Consider the following 17,449-nt stretch of genomic DNA (forward strand, 5'->3'; position numbering starts at 1 on the left):
TCTGAGTAAGCCTCAGTGGGGTGGTGGCACCAAAGTGCTCGGGGAGGTGGCAGATGTGTCACAGGCACTCCAAACCCACCCATTTTCCATTTCTTTCCATTTCTTGTGGGGCTACTTCGTGAAATGACAGAAAAGCACTGGCAGGAGTTGGAATAATTTCACAGAACACCCAGCAAATATTCTTAAGGTCGATGAGAGATATTTTATATTTACATATATATATTTTTATATATATATATGTGTGCATGAGAGAGAGAGAAGAGGATTTTTTAAGTTATTTTCTACAAATCTTCCCAAGAACAAAATGTTTTTACGGATGTTCCTGAAGAATGAGTCAAAACAGAGCGGGCTGAAAAATGTTTGCTGAATTTTGAGCTGGGTAAAATGCCCATCTCATACGCTCATACACAGATATATAAATATATCTGTAGGGCTTTGATTCCACCTCCCATCACATCCTCACAGGAAGGCTCTCAAAACCTGCACATGGGATGCAAAGGGCTTTTTTGGCAGTTTTCTCTGCCAAACCCACTCCCTGTGCAGTGTAGGTGGGCACAGCTCCCTCTGAAAAGGTGAAACTTTCACCTGTTCTCCAAAACCAGTGGCCCCCAGTGAGCCCAGTGCCACCACCCTGCCCTGTGGGACATCTCTGCAGTGTCCCCGTGGGATGGGCATCAGGAGCTGGGGCTGGGGTAGGAAGGGATCCAAAATTCAGGTTGGATTAACTGGGAGCAGGTGCACAGTACTGAAATAGTCCCTGTTTATAATATATATAATATAATGATATTATTATATCATTATAAATAATTATTAAGTTAATAAATAATTAATAAGTTAATAAATATTTTATATATATGTATAATATATAATATATATTATATATATACAAAATACTATACGTAAATATATATAAATATATAAAAATATATAAATATATAAAAATATATAAAATATATTATCTATAAATATAAATATACAAACATATAAATATACAAAATACTATATAATAGTCCCTGTTTATAATATATATAATATAATTATATAATAGATAATAAATATACTATATATATGCATAACATAATATAATATATATACACAAAATCATAACAGGGACTATATAATAGTCCCTATTTATTTATAATATATAATAGTCCTTGTTTATAATAAATATTAAATAATATATAATAATTATATAACATAATTATACATTATATAATATAATATATAGTATGATATATATAATATATAATATATAATATATAGTGTATAGTGTATAGTGTATAGTGTATAATATATAATATATATTTATTATATAGGATATATTATATAGAATACAATATAGATATATAATATATTATATATACTATAATACAATAAAATAATAATAACAACAGGGACTACATAATACTCCTTTTATTTATAATATATAAAATATATATATTTATATGTATATAAAATATGTATATTTAAATGCACCAAGCTGTATTTAATCCCATTTTTGCTCTGTCCTGTGCCTCCCTCTGACCCTGCCTGTCCCTGTCTCTGCTCTCCCATTCCCAGGGCTCAAGGCTTCTTTGCAGAGGCTGCAGCTGGAATATGTGGACGTGGTGTTTGCCAACAGGCCGGACAACAACACCCCCATGGAAGGTCAGTGCCAGCTGCAGTTGAAGGGTTTAATGCACCTGGGTCTGGCTCGAGGGCTCAGACTGGGGAGGGCAGGAAATAAAACATAATTTGTAATGAAATGTTCAGGTGGGGCAGTTGAAATGTGAAATTAATGGTAGCCTGATCCATGGAAGGTGTCCCTGCCCACGGCAGAGGGTTGGGGTTAAATATCCTTTAAGGTCCCTCCCAGACTTTATTATAGGGGTCCCTCCCTATTTAGGGTTTCTGTGTCTACCCTGCCAGGAGGTGAATTTGTATGTTTTGGAAGGAAATGGAAGTTTCCTTTATGTCTCAGGAGTGGCTTTAACATGTGGAGCATTTCCTTTTCCCAGTCCCTTCAGGTGGAGTGGGTTTGTGGTTGGACTGAAGGCAGGTATTCCCATTCCATGGGATCCAACAGAGCTGGAGCTCCATCTCAGCAGTGCTCACACCCATTGCCCTGCTGGGAAGGGGCTGTGCCACCCATGGGTGCCACCCAGAGTGGATCAGGGACCAGCCTGGGATTTTGGGAGCCCAGGGCACAGGTGATCCCACAATCCAGCACAGCTGATCCCACATTCCAGCATCACAGACTCCACAGATCCCAGGGCACAGCTGATCCCACATTCCAGCACAGCTGATCCCACTTTGTAGCAGCACAGACCCTGTGGATCCCTTGGCAGCCAGGCACAGGCTGGGACTCCAGCAGGGTGAAAAAAGGGACATTGCTGTTGTGAGTGGCGTGGTGGAGATCCTTCCCATCTTCTTCCTGCCTTTTTTTTATTTTTTTTTTATGGCTCACCTACTAAGGCACTTCCCTCCCCGAGCATCTGCTGGGCCATCTGTCAGTGCTGTGCTGCTCCATCCCATCAGCACCACACACTCCTCAGCCTCTCCCACACCCATCATGGGCTGCTTTGGCTTGGAAGGCACCTTAAAGCTCATCTCATCCCACTCTCCACTGTCCCAGGCTGCTCCAAACCCTGTCCAGCCTGGCCTGGGACACTGCCAGGGATCCAGGGGCAGGAAAAGGTGACCTTAAAACATTCCCTGCTCGTGGGTCCTGCTGGGGCACCCAGCATGTTGTGTGCAGAGAGGCACAAAAAATCCAAACCTGGAATGGTCCTGTTTGTTTTCCCTTTTTACTTCTCCTAAGGTTTATCCCCTGTGCCTCAGACTCCTCCCTGTGTGCACCAAGGATTTACAGATCCTGCTCTGACCCCAGCCCGAGCAGAGCCCTTCTCTCCCCAGGCCGTGCAGACTCTGTTCCTCCCCTGGGGACTGGAGCAGATGAACATTCCACAGGGGGTTCTGTGCTGTCACTGACTCTGGGCCTCGGGGGACCTGGCAGAGCTGCTTAACCTAAACCCCTGAAATGTATTTAATGTTCTTAAAGGTCTCAGAGCGAATTAAAACAGTTTTCCATCATAAAAGCAGTGGATGTTGGAGTCAGGGAGCAGCTGGAGATGGGGGAGGCTGGTTGTAGGTGGGTCTGGCTGTGCCCCCCATACCCAGAGCTGGGCTGGGATGTGCCAGGCAGGGGGATCAGGGGTGAGGGGCTGCCCACCCTCACTGGGACCAGGTCAGGGTATGTGGGGTGTCCCTGTCACCCTCCAGCAGGGATTTGGGTGATGGGGAATCTCCAGAATTCCCCTGTGTTTCCTGCCTCATCACTGGGGCTGAAGTTCTCATCCCCCAGCTGTGCAAGCAGATGTTTTATCTTCATCCCAAGGGGCTTTTCCAGCAGTGCAGCTGGAGGGGAGGGTCCCTGGGGTCCCTGGAGTGTCCCCATTGTCACAGGTGCTCAGCAGCCTAGCACGGCAGGGAGGGAAGGTGACAACGTTCCTACCAGGGAACTTTAAACCACTTCAAAGCTATTATTGTTATGATGCCAGGGGCTGTTATTTGGGATTTGAAGTGTGGATTTATATTTTTAAAAATAAATTTAAAAAATAAAAATCTGTTTTTTAAGTGCTGGCATTTGGGCATCCAGCTGGCAGGACAAGAAATCTGGGTGTGTGCTGTTCCCAAGTCCCATCACCATCTCCTGGCTCTCTAAACAGGAATATATATGTACATATATATATGTACATATATTTTTATATACATTTTGTGAGTTGACTTGGGGATTTTTTGTGGGTTTTTTTTTTTTTTGAAAGGAGTAGAGGCTGGAGAAATGCAAACAACCACGGGCTGAGATGTGTAAGAGGCGTGTGACGAAATGTTTTTCAAAACTCCGAAATGGTGGCGGGGCAAAAAATAGAAAACTGAACCCAGGGAGAAGCTGCTGGGGAGGGAGGGAGGAAGGGAAGGATCACTTACAGGCTTAGACTGATGGTGGTAGGAAAGAAAAAACAATTTTAAATTAAATATTCAGGTGGGGCAGCTTGGAGCTGCTCATTAATTGTATTCTGGAGCCCTGGACAGGTAGAAGGTGTCCCTGGCCATGGAAAGGGCTGGGATGAAGATGACCTTTAATGTCCCAACCAGTCCTTGATTCTATATTTCCACTTCACTGAAACGAATTGACATTTTTTCAGGAAGAAAGGGAAGTTTCCTTTCCAGGGGTTTTTATTCCCTTCCCCTCGTTCCCTGGGATGGAGCAGGTTTGTGTTTGGGTTGAAGGCAGGTCTGTGTGTCAAACACAGCAATGCCAGCCCTGCAGGTTATAAATGGAGCTTCCCCCTGGAGCTGCCTGTCAGTGCCTGCAGGAGGATTCACAGCAACGCCCAGCCTGGCACTGGAGCCTCCTCTCTGCCAGCCTGAGCCTTTTTTCCCCTTGCCATAAGTAGGACGGGGATGCTGCTGGTGGGAAAGGCAGTGTCTGGTCTGGAGGCAGCAGTGCCTGGAGCTCTTATCCCACTGAGGGCAGAGGGATGGATTTTTTGGGTGCTGGAGGTTCCAGGGGAGCTCCTCCAGAGGGATTTGGGGTGCTCAGAGTTATTGGGGTGGGTGTGCAGTGCCAGCTCCTTGATTCTTCCATGGAAAGAGCCCACAGAAGTGTTGCAGGGCCCCAGAAATGTTCTCAATGTTCTCTTTCACCCCTCAGAGTGAGTTTAGCTCGATTATTCTATTTATTTTTATATTTATTTCTTTATTCTATTTATTTAATTCTATTTATTCCATTCTATTTATTTTTTAATAGATTTTTTTTCAATTATTTTATTTAAAGTTTATTTTCCACTATGCTGCCCTCTTGTGTTCTGTTTTGAAAGAAACGTTTCCTTAAGGCCGATTTAGGCAAGAGCCAGGTGGGAAAAAGCAGTTTTTAACCCACTGCAGCATCAATGTCGTGACGTTTGCACTGAAAACGCTTTTCCTGAGCAGAAGAGCACAGCAGGGGCGGCGTTTGGAAGTGGATTCAGTGGAAATGTGGGCACTCCTGACACTCCTTTTTTTGTTTTTTCTCTGTCCTGTTCAGAAATCGTGCGGGCGATGACACATGTGATCAACCAGGGCATGGCCATGTACTGGGGCACGTCCCGCTGGAGCGCCATGGAGATCATGGTGAGCACACTGGGGTGTCCTCTCCACCCTCTGCTCCCACCCCAGAGCCTTCAACAGCCTCTCCCAGGAGGAGCTCATGAGGAGAAGATGGGCCGGCCTTTGGGTGGTTGGTTTGGGTTTGGTGTTGGTTTGGTTTGGCTGAAGTCAAGTCCTTCAGTTTGGTACCAGCCTGGCCCATGGAAATGTCCCTGCCCATGGAAAGGGGTCACTGCCCATGGAAGTGTCCCTGCCCATGGAAGTGTCCCTGCCCATGGAAGGGTCCCTGCCCATGGAAAGGGGTCACTGCCCATGGAAAGGGGTCCCTGCCCATGGAAGTGTCCCTGCCCATGGAAAGGGGTCACTGCCCATGGAAGGGTTCCTGGATATGGAAAGGTCTGTGGCCATGGAGGAGTCCCTGCCCATGGAAGGGTCCCCACCCATGGAAAGGGGTCCCTGCCCATGGAAATGCCCCTGCCCATGGAATGTCCCTGCCCATGTAATGTTCCTGCCCATGGAAAGGGATCACTGCCCATGGAAGGGGCTGGAATGAGAGGGGCTTTAATGTCCCAAACCAGGCTGTGACTCCAGGACTGCAGCATCCTGCTGGTCCCACTTCCCCTTTCCAAGGGACAGTGAGGTTTGCCTTGGCCATCTCCTGTACACTCAGAGAAGGTGGCCTGGGGTGTCTTGCAGGGTATTTTCATTTCCTGAGGTGTTTTCTCCGTGGGTTTCTCCTCTGCAGGAAGCCTACTCGGTGGCCAGGCAGTTCAACATGATCCCACCTGTGTGTGAGCAGGCTGAGTATCACCTGTTCCAGAGGGAGAAGGTGGAGGTGCAGCTGCCAGAATTGTATCACAAAATCGGTGAGTCTGAGCCTGCTGTGCCTTCTGGCTGGGGCATTCCCAGGATGAAATGAAGAGTAGGGTGACCTGGGGCTCCAGGTGGGAGCAGTGACAAAGCCAAGTCTCTTTGTAGTGACCTAAAATAAAAAACAGTTTACTGCACCTCTGATAAAGACATATTGCTTAATATTATATATAAATAACTAAAGTATATTAATAAATGTATTAATTGGCTTGGCTGCTCCTTACTCTCTGAGGTTCATGTGGCCTATGAAGTAAAATAAATCCTTAATACCCTTAAGGGCATCAGCAGCACCTTCCTGGAAGACCAACAGTGTTGCTGCCAGTGGCAAACAGAAACAGCAGCAATTGGTTGAGTTTCTAACTGAAAAGTGTATTTTTTTCTCCAACTCTGATCTGTCCCACTCCCCTCAAAGCCCCTTTCCTGTCCCCCCTGCAGGGGTGGGAGCAATGACGTGGTCTCCCCTGGCCTGTGGGATCATCTCAGGGAAATACGGCAACGGCGTCCCTGAAAGCTCAAGGGCTTCACTCAAGGTATTTCTGGTGCAAACGTTTTGGGTTGTGCTGCTTTTGTCAGGGCAGGGAAATCACAAAGGGGAAAGGGCTCCCCTGTGAGAGGGCCGGGCTGTGCAGGGATGGATCAGCTCGGTTTCTCTGGCAACCACACTCCAAAGAGCAGGAGAATCTGGGTTAGAACGAGCTCAGGTTCCCCACGCAGGAGCTCGGGGCTGGGGGGTTTGGGGCTGTCCCCACCCTGCACTGAGGAGGGACAAACCAGGGGCTCTGTGGTGCTCCAGGCTCCTCACTGATATTCATCCTGGAGTCTTTAAGGTTGGGAAAGACCTCCAAGGTCACAAAATCCAAGTATGAATGGATGCAGCTGCTGCCACTTCCAGCCCCCTGAACCATGTAGAGCAAACAGACTTGGGTACCAGCCCAGGCCTTGGGGGTGCTCAGCCCCCCAGCATCCCTCCAGTAATCCCAGTATCCCTCCAGTAATCCCAGCATCCCTCCAGTAATCCCAGTATCCTTCCAGTAATCCCAGCATCCCTCCAGTAATCCCAGTATCCCTCCAGTAATCCCAGCATCCCTCCAGTAATCCCAGTATCCCTCCAGGAATCCCAGTATCCTTCCAGAGACCCCCCAGGCCAAGGGCAAGCCCACTGAGGACCCACAGGCTGCTGGGGGCTGCCCTCTCTAACAGCTTTGGGCATTCTGCTGTCACCACAACTTGGTTTCTCCACAATTCTCCTGATTTTGTCCTTATTGGGGGTTGTGGGGTCCAAAAAGAAAACTGGGGAGATGCCAGGTTGTGCAGTGAGAATAAAAGCAGAGAGCTGAGGACAGCAAGAGACATTCTGGTCATGCCAGAACTGCTTTGGGTATCCAAAGCTTTGTGTTACTCAACCTCTGTGACCTTCTGTGTTGGACGTGGCTTTCCAAGTGCTGCTATTTATACATAACTTATAGATGATAATTATAAACCACCCGAAACTGCCCATTTTGGAGGTTGAAAGCTGTGCTGTGATTGCTCTGCAGTGCTACCAGTGGCTGAAGGAGAAGATCATCAGCGAGGAGGGCAGGAAGCAGCAGGGGAAGCTGAAGGACCTGTCCCCCATCGCCGAGCGCCTCGGCTGCACGCTGCCACAGCTGGCTGTTGGTGGGTCCTCTCCCTCTCTTCCAGGCTGGCTTGGGAAGGGTTAACACAAAAAAGATGTTGTCTTTCCATCGTGGTTTGGTCTGGGCTTCTACCTAGAGATGGGTTTGTTATTTAAAATGCATTAAAAATTCTTGACCCTGGAGCGGTTTTGTTTAGAAAGAACTTAAAGCCCATTTTGTGCCAGCCCCTGCCATGGGGGACAGGAACACAATGGGCTTTAACTTTCCACTAGCCCAGGTTGCTCCAAACCCATCCAACCCAGCCTGGGACACTCTCAGGGGTCCAGGGGCAGCCACAGCTTCTCTGGGTGACAATTAATGAAACCTGGATTGTTTGCAGCAGCAGCACCAGGTTGTGACTGACAGGGCCAGAAAATCTTAAGCATCCACAGAGGTTCCACCTCCCTGTTTCCCTGGACATTCTGTCCCCCATGGAGCCATCAACTTTGTGGTGCTGGGCTGGAAGAAGAGAAAATGCTGTTCAAAATGAGTTTTGGGGTTTTTTTTCTAATAATTCTCTTCATGCTGCTGAGAGCTGAGGTTAGAAAATGCCACAGGTCTGTCAAAAAGGTGATCCCTGGTTCAGCATCCCAGCAGAGGATCCTTGTGATAGGGAAAAACCAAACCCCACAATGAGGAGAAGTTTTGGGGTGGGGACCAGGCTCAGGTAGGATCCTGGAAAATCTGTGGTGTTTGATATTTGATCTGTGCCTCTTCCCTCCTGGTAGTACAGGAGGAGCAAAGCTGAATAATGAGATTATTCTCAAGCAGAGGCTGTGTCAGACAGCAGGCACTGTGCTGAGCCTGTGCTCTGTTGCAGCATGGTGCCTGAGGAACGAGGGGGTGAGCTCTGTCCTCCTGGGATCCTCCAACCCCGAGCAGCTCATTGAGAACCTCGGAGCCATCCAGGTGAGTGCAGGGCCGGGCACCACCAGAGCTCAGGGCCCTCCTGCTCTTAGACAGGGATAACACTGGGGTTTTGTCTCTCAGCTCCATCAGGCCCATCCCTGGGCTCACCCAGGCACCATTTGGGGTCATTGCAGACGCATTGTGTCTGCAGACACCAGGGTGGCATCAGCAGCTTTCATGAGCCTGAAAATGCAAATGGTTCCAGGATGTGCTGTGACGGGTTCTGTGCTGTGACATGTCACCTGTACCCACCTGAATTATTCCCTGTTGGTTATTTTATTTTATTTTATTTTATTTTATTTTTTAAATTTTTTAAATTTTTATTTTATATTTTTTTTTTATTTATTTTTTATTTTTTATATTTTACTTTATATTTTATATTTTATTTTACTTTTTCATTATTATATTTTTTTTATTTTATTTTATTTTTATATTTTATATTTTACTTTATATTTTATATTTTATTTTACTTTTTCATTATTTTATTTTTTATATTTTATTTTATTTTTATATTTTATATTTTACTTTATATTTTATATTTTATTTTACTTTTTATTATTTTATTTTTTATATTTTATTTTATTTTTAAATTTTTATTTTATATATTTTATATTATATTTTTCTATTTTATTTTTATTTTATATTTTATTTTATACTTTATACTTTATTTTATATTTTTTAAATTTTATTTTATTATATTTTTTATTATTCCCAAGCTGTCCTTGCCACCAGCTCACGTCCCCACTGCAGCCAAGCAATAATAATATTCCACACAGAAAGCTGAGAGCCTTTGCTGTGATTCTCTCCCTGAGTAAAGACACTCCAGTGTTTGGTTTTTTTTTCCTTTAAGGGAGAAAGTTATTAGATGAATGCTTAATATCTTAATAAAATCTTAATATCACACAAAAAAACCCCAGAGGAAACATATTTTGATAAAATCCAGGCTTCATTTTGGAGGCCACCTCAATTAAACATCTCTTTCTTCCACCCCAGGTCCTTCCAAAGATGACATCCCATATTGTAAATGAAATAGATAATATCCTGGGCAACAAGCCCTACAGCAAGAAGGACTACAGATCCTAATGCAATGCATGAATTTCCTGGACTGCATGGTTTAGAAGTGCTCTGTACTCTCCAGTACAGCCCCGAATTACTCTCATGAGAATCATTCAGCACTTGCTGCTCGGTGTCTACTGTCACTGGATCCTTCGAGATGTGTGCTCTTGCTACTACTCTGCAGTGAATTTAAAAGCACAGTTGATCTCTCTTCTAACCAAGAATAACCTTGTATTTTCTTACCTTCTTTGACCGAGTTCTCATTAATTTTTACTTTACTCTTTTCGCACCTCATGCTTGTGCTGTGACAAACACTTGTAAAGCAAAAAAAAACAAAAAAACAAAAACAAAAAAAAAGAAATAATTTATAACCTTCAGGTACTTGGTAATTAAAAGAAGGATGTACAGATCTATTTTTTCAATGAAGAAAAAGCCAGATACAACTTCAGGTTTTTAATAAAACCACGTTTGGGAAATCTCAACTATAAAGTTTCTTCAGGTTTAAACAGATGGAAGGGGCAAGCTCAAACTTTGCTTTTTTTATGCTGAATATGAGCTCTAGGATTTCTTTGTAGTTGAATAGAGGCTGTAAGACAGAGAACTAGGTAGAAATTAGGGTAGTTGAGATCTGAATTTTGCACTCCTGGAGCAGTGCTAGGAAGCCCAAACACGCATGTCAGGTTACTGAACACAACAACAGCTCTGCAACCTTCTACTTCTCCATAAACCTTAAACCAAGAAAGCCATGATTAAATATTGGGTTTTGCATCTATAGGAACCTGCCTCTACTTCTGCCTGCTTGTAGACAGAGCTACTTGCAAATTTCAATATTCAGGAGCTTTTAAGGATATAGATACTATAAATATATACAATATCTAGCTGCTGAGAACTGCAGGAACAATCAGGTACGTACTCCAGAGGGCTGCACCTGCCTTCACTTGGTTTGGGAGAGGGGATAAGTAAATGCATAGACACATTTTAAACAGATTTTTTTGTGAGCATTTACAGGAGTTGACGGGAAGAATTTACATCTTAATTTGCCCAGCTCAAGCCCCACGTTGTATCTCCCTCCCCGTGGATTTGCTCTGTACCATGCTCCTCTGATTTCAGTCTGTATTTCTCCCATCCCTGCTGGGATACAGCTCTGTACAGTATTTGTAGGACCCTTGTACTCCCTCCCCTCCTGCAGAGCTCACCTGGGCCAGGTGAGCAGCTCCCCCACACCTGAGTGGTCTGGTCTCCTCCTGTATTTGAAGCTGTGGTGTGTGTAAATGACTCCTGCTGTACATGAGAAATGCAGTCTGACTGGAATTTTGCTTGGACAAAATAAAAGCATTTTGTGCATCTACCCTGAGAGCTGCAGGCCTGTTACTGACCCTGGGGCTGCTCTGGGCCAGCTGGGGGTTCTGCTGAGGGAAGGGGGTTGTTCCACAGGGAAATATTCCAGCTGTGCCCAGGGAAATAAATATTCTGGTTGAGCCTGGGGAACCATTCCAGTTGTGCCCAGGGAAATAAATATTCTGGTTGTGCCTGGGGAACCATTCCAGGTATGCCTGGGGAACCAGACATTCCAGCTGTGCCCAGGGAACCATTCCAGCTGTGCCCAGGGGAAACAAACATTCCAGCTGTGCCCAGGAAAACAAATATTCCAGCTGTGTCCAGGGAAACTTTCCAGCTGTGCCCAGGGGAAAAAATATTCTAGTTGTGCCTGGGGAACCATTCCAGCTGTGCCCAGGGAACCAGACATTCCAGCTGTGCCCAGGAGGGGTGAGGGCTGGTGCCAGCACAGCAGGGACAGGAGGGAGCTGGGCTGGCCCCCAGGTGCTGCTGGCTGTCAGTCCCCAAGGAGCACAGAAGTCCCAGGTAAGGTCTGTCCTGGCCTCAAGCTGAAGACGACAGGGCTGGATGGGATTTTGGGAAGGAATTCCTGGCTGGGAGGGTGGGGAGAGGCTGGGATGAATTCCCAGAGCAGCTGTGGCTGCCCCTGGATCCCTGGCAGTGCCCAAGGCCAGGCTGGAGAGGGTTTGGAGCACCTGGGGCAGTGGGAGGTGTCCCCACCACTGGATGGATTTAAGGTCCCTCCCAACCCAAATCCATCTGTGGTTTGTCCTGAAATGAAGGCAGTGCAGCTGTCCCCAGCCCCTCCAAGGTAACACTGGCCAGTCCCAGCCAGCTGAGGTGGAGCCCACCTTCCCCTGCCCTGGGAACATCCCCCAGTACTGTGTTACCACCAACTATTTTTACAATTTTTACAAAGGCTTCAACCATTACACAGTTAACAGCTTTATTAATTTAATATAATTATCCTCCCAGAACAGAGTAATTCCTTTTCCTCCCTCTGGAGGTGCAATTTAATGTTCTCTCTTCCCCTTCTCATGTACTTGGGAATCCACGAGTCTATTAAAACTAGATCAATTCCCAACTTTCTCTTTAATTGAGGAGATGGCATTGTCCCTTACAGGCTCTGAGGACAATTTGGGGACAAGCAGCAGCCCAGCTTTAGGTTAACCCTCACCATTAGTCAAGAGAAATATAATTTCAGTATGTTATATTGAATTTTTTATTTATCATTGCAGTTTATAGTGGGGATTGCAAGGAAAAAAATGAAACACCACCTCTCAAGAAAAAAAATAAATAAAAAACACTGAAAAAGTGAACAAAAATCCCAATACCAACAAAAAAAAAAAGCCCCAAATTTTTCTGTGAAAGCTCAAGATCAGGTTTTTTGCAGAACACAACCCACCCCACCCACCCACCTGCTTTTGTTTCAGGCTGTCAGCGCTCAATGTTCCCTCTCCAGGAAAATTCTGACACTAAGCTCCAGGCCTCAGCAAGTGTCAATACCAAAAAAGCCCTGGGAGAAGATGAAAAGCAGATAATAAAAGACTCAGTGAGCTGACAGTAATGGCAGAACAAAGTGCTGCTCCTCCAAGCTCTTTCCAGACAGTAGATTTTCTGGAAAATACACCTGCTAAAGCCCTGCCAGGAAAAGTGAGTATTAACATTGTCTGTTCAAAGGTTTGAATTCAGTACTGGGGGCTCTGAGAGGAAAAACAGCAACAGCAAAGTCCTGCTGCTCCCAGAGGAGCCAGCCTGGCTTTTCTAACAAACCTTAGAGAGGTTTGTTAAAAATCTGCTTTATGTGAGCTGAATACTCAGCCTAAAATCCATCAGTTATATTGATCCCTTAGAAGTGAGGCCAAGGAAAGGGAAATTATCCAAGGCAGGCAGCAGCTTTATGGAGTGTCCTTCCAGTGCTGAAGAGTCAGGCAGAAGGGATAAAGGAAAATCCACATATTTTGAGGGAACAGAGTTAATTAAAGAGTATAAAATGACCAAAAGTACTTGAATTTGTCAGAAACAGAGCCATCACTGTCCCCTGCTCATCACATTCTCCATTTGACTCTATTTTCCATTTAATCTTATTGAAGCCAAGATTAGCAGAATAATTGTTGCATTAAATCTGAATATAAACTTCATTCTCTCTTCAGGATCCCGAACCTGTAATGGCAGGATCTGTAAGTGCAATTCCATTAATATCAGCAGAGTTTGGCATTTAAGTGAACAGCTGCTCCAGTGATAGCCAGAAAAGAAGGCACAGGATTGTTTGATAAACCCATTATTAAAATCCAGCTAAAGCATTTTTTTTTCAGCTGTGCAGGGAGACTGGCAGGGTTTTTTATTTCTTTACAACTTTGAGGATTAATGAAAAAAAATAAGTACATTCAAGCCACTTCAAAAGTGTTTTCCTAAGAGATTTAGGTTTTGTCCTGACTCCAAGTTGAGGAGAAAATGAGGAGTGCTTCTAAGGAATACGTTAGCTTGTAGAAGTCTCCTCTCTTCTGGAAGCAGAAAGAGTTGACAAACCTAGAAATGAAAATCCCTGGGTTGTTTTTTTTTTTATAAAGAATATAAGGAATCAAATGGCCAAAAAAGCTCCTTTTATTACAACTTTTCAAGTTACAATGATAAATGGATTGTCCCCAGGGTGGAGCTGCAGAAAGGTGATGTCTGCTCACACCCCACTCCCTCTCCTTGCTAAGTAAAAATACAAAACTGAATAACTCCAATATCAAATACCATGCAAAGATACCAAAAGTAAATATAATTCAACCAGTTTGGATTCAAACCCTCCCCACATTTTTCCTCATGCTAAAAAAAGAATTCCTATTCCACCCTTGGGCATTTTGATGACAGTTGAAGCCTCTCACAGAAACTGCTGTGGGTTTTCTGTCTACTTGGATCCTGTGGAGAGCAGAGCAATCAGTCCTGAGGAAGCACTGATAGAAAGGATGTAGTTTCTGTAGGGAACAGGTTAAGGAATTGTCAAGATCTTCTTTGGTACACAAATTTTTATTTTTTTTAATGTAGTTTTATGAAAAGCAGGGAATTGAAATGGTCTTTCTGTGTAATTTTAAAACTGGGATATTGCAACCTGAAACATAACTCTAGAACTCACCTTCAGAATGAAAACAACCATAAAGTTCAGCCTATTCTCTTACAACTTTTATAAATACAGATCTTGAATTAATATATTTTATAAATTATATAAATACAGATCTTAAATCTGCCCTGTTGGCCACACTAACATCCTTCAGGAACAAAGCATTTTACTTGTGAATTACTGGAGCTGAAGCATCCTGTCAGGGAAGAGCTGTGTCCTCACTCCAAAATTAAAATGGAAATGGGAAAGCCAGCAGAATTCTGGAGAAAGTAAATGGGAAAGCCAGAGGAATTGGAGTATGCTGTCCAAGTAATATCCTTAAAACATCTCATGTCACATTTATATGATTGGGAGGGGGTTTTTTTTGGTCAATCCTTATTTTTGTTTCAATATTTTAAGCTGCTGCACTACAATGAGCTGCACTTACCACCAGAGAAATGCCACAGGATACAGCCAGTGGTGACAATTCATGGGGGCTGTGGGGGTTTTAGGGTGAGGATAAAGGATACACAGTGGGGTTGAAGTTCTTCAGCACAAAAAAGGAAGCGATGATGACCAGGACCAGAAAGAGAGTGTTGTTGTAGAAGATGGAGAAAGTTGTTGCCTCATAGTCTGCAACCTCATTTTTCTTCCACAGAATCCTAGGAGCAAGTGGAGATAAAATGTCAGATATATTTAAATCGATGGATATCACAGAATCCTGGAATGGTTTGGGTTAGGAGGGGCCTTAAAGCTAATTCCATTCTATCCTCTGCCATGGGCAGGGACAGTTTTCACTGTCCCAGGCTGCTCCAAGCCCTGTCCAGCCTGGCCTTGGGCACTGCCAGGGGAAATCCTGATGAAATGTGCAGCACTTTCTCCAGAAGACAGAGAGTTTGGCTGCAAAGCTCCCACCCTGCACAGCCCCAGAGGAGATCCCCTCTAACACCAAGAGCATCTGAGACCTTCCCTTGACAAAAAAGGCTTTGAGCTGAACCAAGAGCTACCCTCCTAACCAGAATACAGAAAAAAGGGTGCCAAGCACAGTCCCTACTACCCCACCCAGAGCCTTGAAGACATTTAAGGCAGTCCTACAAGAAGGGAGAGGACAGAGAGGTCACCTTTCATCCTTCTCCTTGCGGGACATCTTCCTGTTGTCTGCCTCGGAGAGTTTGCGAGTCACCTCTTTGGAAACAGCATCTTCTCTTTTCTGGGCCACTCTGTAACAACCACCACTCATGTCACACTCCAAAAATGGGAAATAAACCCCACAAACCAATCCTGGGGTTACAGGAAGTTTGATGTACAGTGAACTGAGCCAAGGTACTGGGCAGTTTTGTCAAGGTGAAGGGACAACAAGAAATAGTAACAGCAATGACTAAAACTAATATAATTCACACAAAGTAAGTAATGTAATTTATAATTTAAACATAATTTGTGGTGATACCCAATGAGCATGATGGTGAATTTACTGTTTCACTATACTCTTAGCTGACAAGATTTGACTATAATAACAGAAAACCAATTAGGAGATACTTCTGTGGAAAATATTTTTTGGAGTGACATTTCAGGGATTCTTATTAATAAAAAAAAACTTATTAATAATTTATTATTAAGTCTTATTTTAAAAATACAGTAGCAAATGGTGGTTTTGCCAAATTATTAAATGATAAATCCAAACAGGCACCAAACTTACTTGTGTTTGAGGACAAACTTGACGTTTTTATATGCAAAAGCCACGAGATAGGTACTGATGAGGGTCATGACGCTGTACAGGACTGCAGACTGAACGAGATCCATGTGCCATATCCTCCAATAAAGCCCTTAAAAAAAGGGAAGAATGGTATTTGAAGCAGTTTCTCTCCAAGAAAAGCATCCCTTTGCTGGAGACCCACACAGGATCTGAGCTCTGTAATTCCACATTCTCTGCCTGAGCAAAGCCAACTCCTCCAAAATCACTCCGGAGGAGGTTTGAACTGAATTAGAAATACTTTGGAAGGGGGAAATGAGCTTTGGACGTGGCTGAAAGGGGCTCTGTGAGAGCACGGCACAGCCTGAGCAGCGCCGCTGCGGGGACACGGCAGGAACGCGCCCGCCGGCCGGGCACCGGCACCGGGACTGGGACCGGGACCGACACCGGGACCAGACACCAGCGCCGGGACCAGACACCGGCACCGGGACCTGACACCGGCACCGGGACCTGACACCGGCACCGGGACCAGACACCGGCACCGGCACCGGGACCGGCTGGAACCGGGATCCCACATGGATGGATCCCACACGGATCGAACCGGGATCCTACACGGCTGGAATCGGGACCCGACACGGCTGGAACCAGGATCCGATAGGGCTCGGAGCCGGGATCCCACACGGATCGAACCGGGATCCGACACGGCTGGAATCGGGACCCGACACGGCTGGAACCGGGATCCCACATGGCTCAGAACTGGGACCTGACACGGATGGAACCGGGACCGGACACGGACGGAACCGGGACCCCACATGTCTCAGAACCAGGACCCCACACGGCTGGAACCACGACTCGATAAGGCCCGGAGTCAGGATCCCACACGGCTCAGAACCAGGATCCGATAGGAACCAGAGCCAGGATCCCACAGAGCCCGCGGTGAGGGATGGGGAGCCCTGATCGCTCTTCCCAATCCCCTAATTCCCTCAGGGTTCCTGATCCCCCTCTCCCGGGGCATTTATCTCCCCCAAGGTTGCTGATCCCCCTCTCTCGGGGTATTTAGCCCCTCAGAGTTGCTGATCCCCCTCTTCCAGGGTATTTATCTCCCCCAGGGTTGCTGATCCCTCTCCCGGGGTCTCCTCTCCCCTCAGCACCCGCCGCTCCCCTCACGGCCCCGCCGGCCCGGCCCGCTCACAGATGGGGATGGCGGAGACGATGAAGGCGTTGCCGAAGAAAAGCGCGGAGGATTTGGCCGAGAGGTTGCGGCTGAAGTCCTGCAGCAGCAGATCCTCCTCGGACTGCTGCCGGCCGCCGGGGCCGCCCTTGGGAGCCATGGCGGGACAGGACAAGCCGAGCCAAGGCAGCGTCAGCGCGGCCCGAGCGCCTCCGGGTCAGGCGCCACGGCGCGGGGCGGGCCCGGCGGGCTGAGGGAGCGCTTCCGGAGCGCGGCCCTGCCACTGCCCGGCCCCGAGCCCGTCCTGATCCTATCCCTCAGCCTGGCCCCGAGCCCGTCCTGATCCTATCCCTCAGCCCGGCCCCGAGCCTATTGCTGTCCTGTCCCTCAGCCCAGCCCCGATCCCATCCCCATCCCCTCCCTCAGCCCGGCCCCGAGTTCGGCCCCATTCCATCCTTCCGCCCGGCCCCGAGCCTGTCCCGATCCTATCCCCATCCCCTCTCTCAGCCCTCCCTCAGCCCGGCCCTGAGCCCATCCCTCAGCCCGGT

General features: G+C 46.2%; 2 protein-coding genes across 3 annotated transcripts in view; one reads left to right on the forward strand and one right to left on the reverse strand.

Annotated features, from left to right (window-relative positions):
- KCNAB1 (potassium voltage-gated channel subfamily A regulatory beta subunit 1) overlaps positions 1 to 9,981 on the forward strand; it is a 62,608-nt gene extending 52,627 nt beyond the window's left edge. For both annotated transcript variants that reach the window (XM_083868435.1, XM_083868436.1), the window contains exons 8-14: positions 1,561 to 1,647; positions 5,066 to 5,151; positions 5,873 to 5,993; positions 6,433 to 6,527; positions 7,533 to 7,653; positions 8,473 to 8,561; positions 9,555 to 9,981. In XM_083868435.1, the coding sequence (XP_083724561.1) occupies positions 1,561 to 1,647; positions 5,066 to 5,151; positions 5,873 to 5,993; positions 6,433 to 6,527; positions 7,533 to 7,653; positions 8,473 to 8,561; positions 9,555 to 9,644 (689 nt within the window). In that variant the 3' untranslated portion in view covers positions 9,645 to 9,981. The remainder of the gene's footprint in view (positions 1 to 1,560; positions 1,648 to 5,065; positions 5,152 to 5,872; positions 5,994 to 6,432; positions 6,528 to 7,532; positions 7,654 to 8,472; positions 8,562 to 9,554) is intronic.
- Positions 9,982 to 13,536: 3,555 nt separating this feature from the next.
- Positions 13,537 to 17,105, reverse strand: SSR3 (signal sequence receptor subunit 3). The gene is made up of 5 exons (XM_083868173.1): positions 16,923 to 17,105; positions 15,737 to 15,863; positions 15,162 to 15,260; positions 14,571 to 14,702; positions 13,537 to 13,918 (listed from the first exon to the last, which is right to left on the reverse strand). Exons 1-5 carry the CDS (start codon positions 17,059 to 17,061, stop codon positions 13,852 to 13,854), a joined length of 564 nt encoding a protein of 187 aa, XP_083724299.1. The 5' UTR covers positions 17,062 to 17,105; the 3' UTR covers positions 13,537 to 13,851.
- Between the last annotated feature and the right edge of the window lie 344 nt (positions 17,106 to 17,449).

The sequence above is a fragment of the Zosterops lateralis genome (genome assembly GCF_965231275.1).
Source record: "Zosterops lateralis genome assembly, chromosome: 10".
In the NCBI taxonomy this organism is placed as follows: Eukaryota; Metazoa; Chordata; class Aves; order Passeriformes; family Zosteropidae; genus Zosterops; species Zosterops lateralis.

Excerpts from the sequence above, each read along its gene's own strand:
- SSR3 (XM_083868173.1), bottom strand. The coding sequence starts at position 17,061 with ATGGCTCCCAAGGGCGGCCCCGGCGGCCGGCAGCAGTCCGAGGAGGAT. Across the intron at positions 15,864-16,922 it reads CGTCTCCGCCATCCCCATCT|GGCTTTATTGGAGGATATGG; the intron begins GTGAGCGGGCCG and ends CCTTTTTTTAAG. Across the intron at positions 14,703-15,161 it reads CGCAAGGAGAAGGATGAAAG|GATTCTGTGGAAGAAAAATG; the intron begins GTGACCTCTCTG and ends ACTTGCTCCTAG.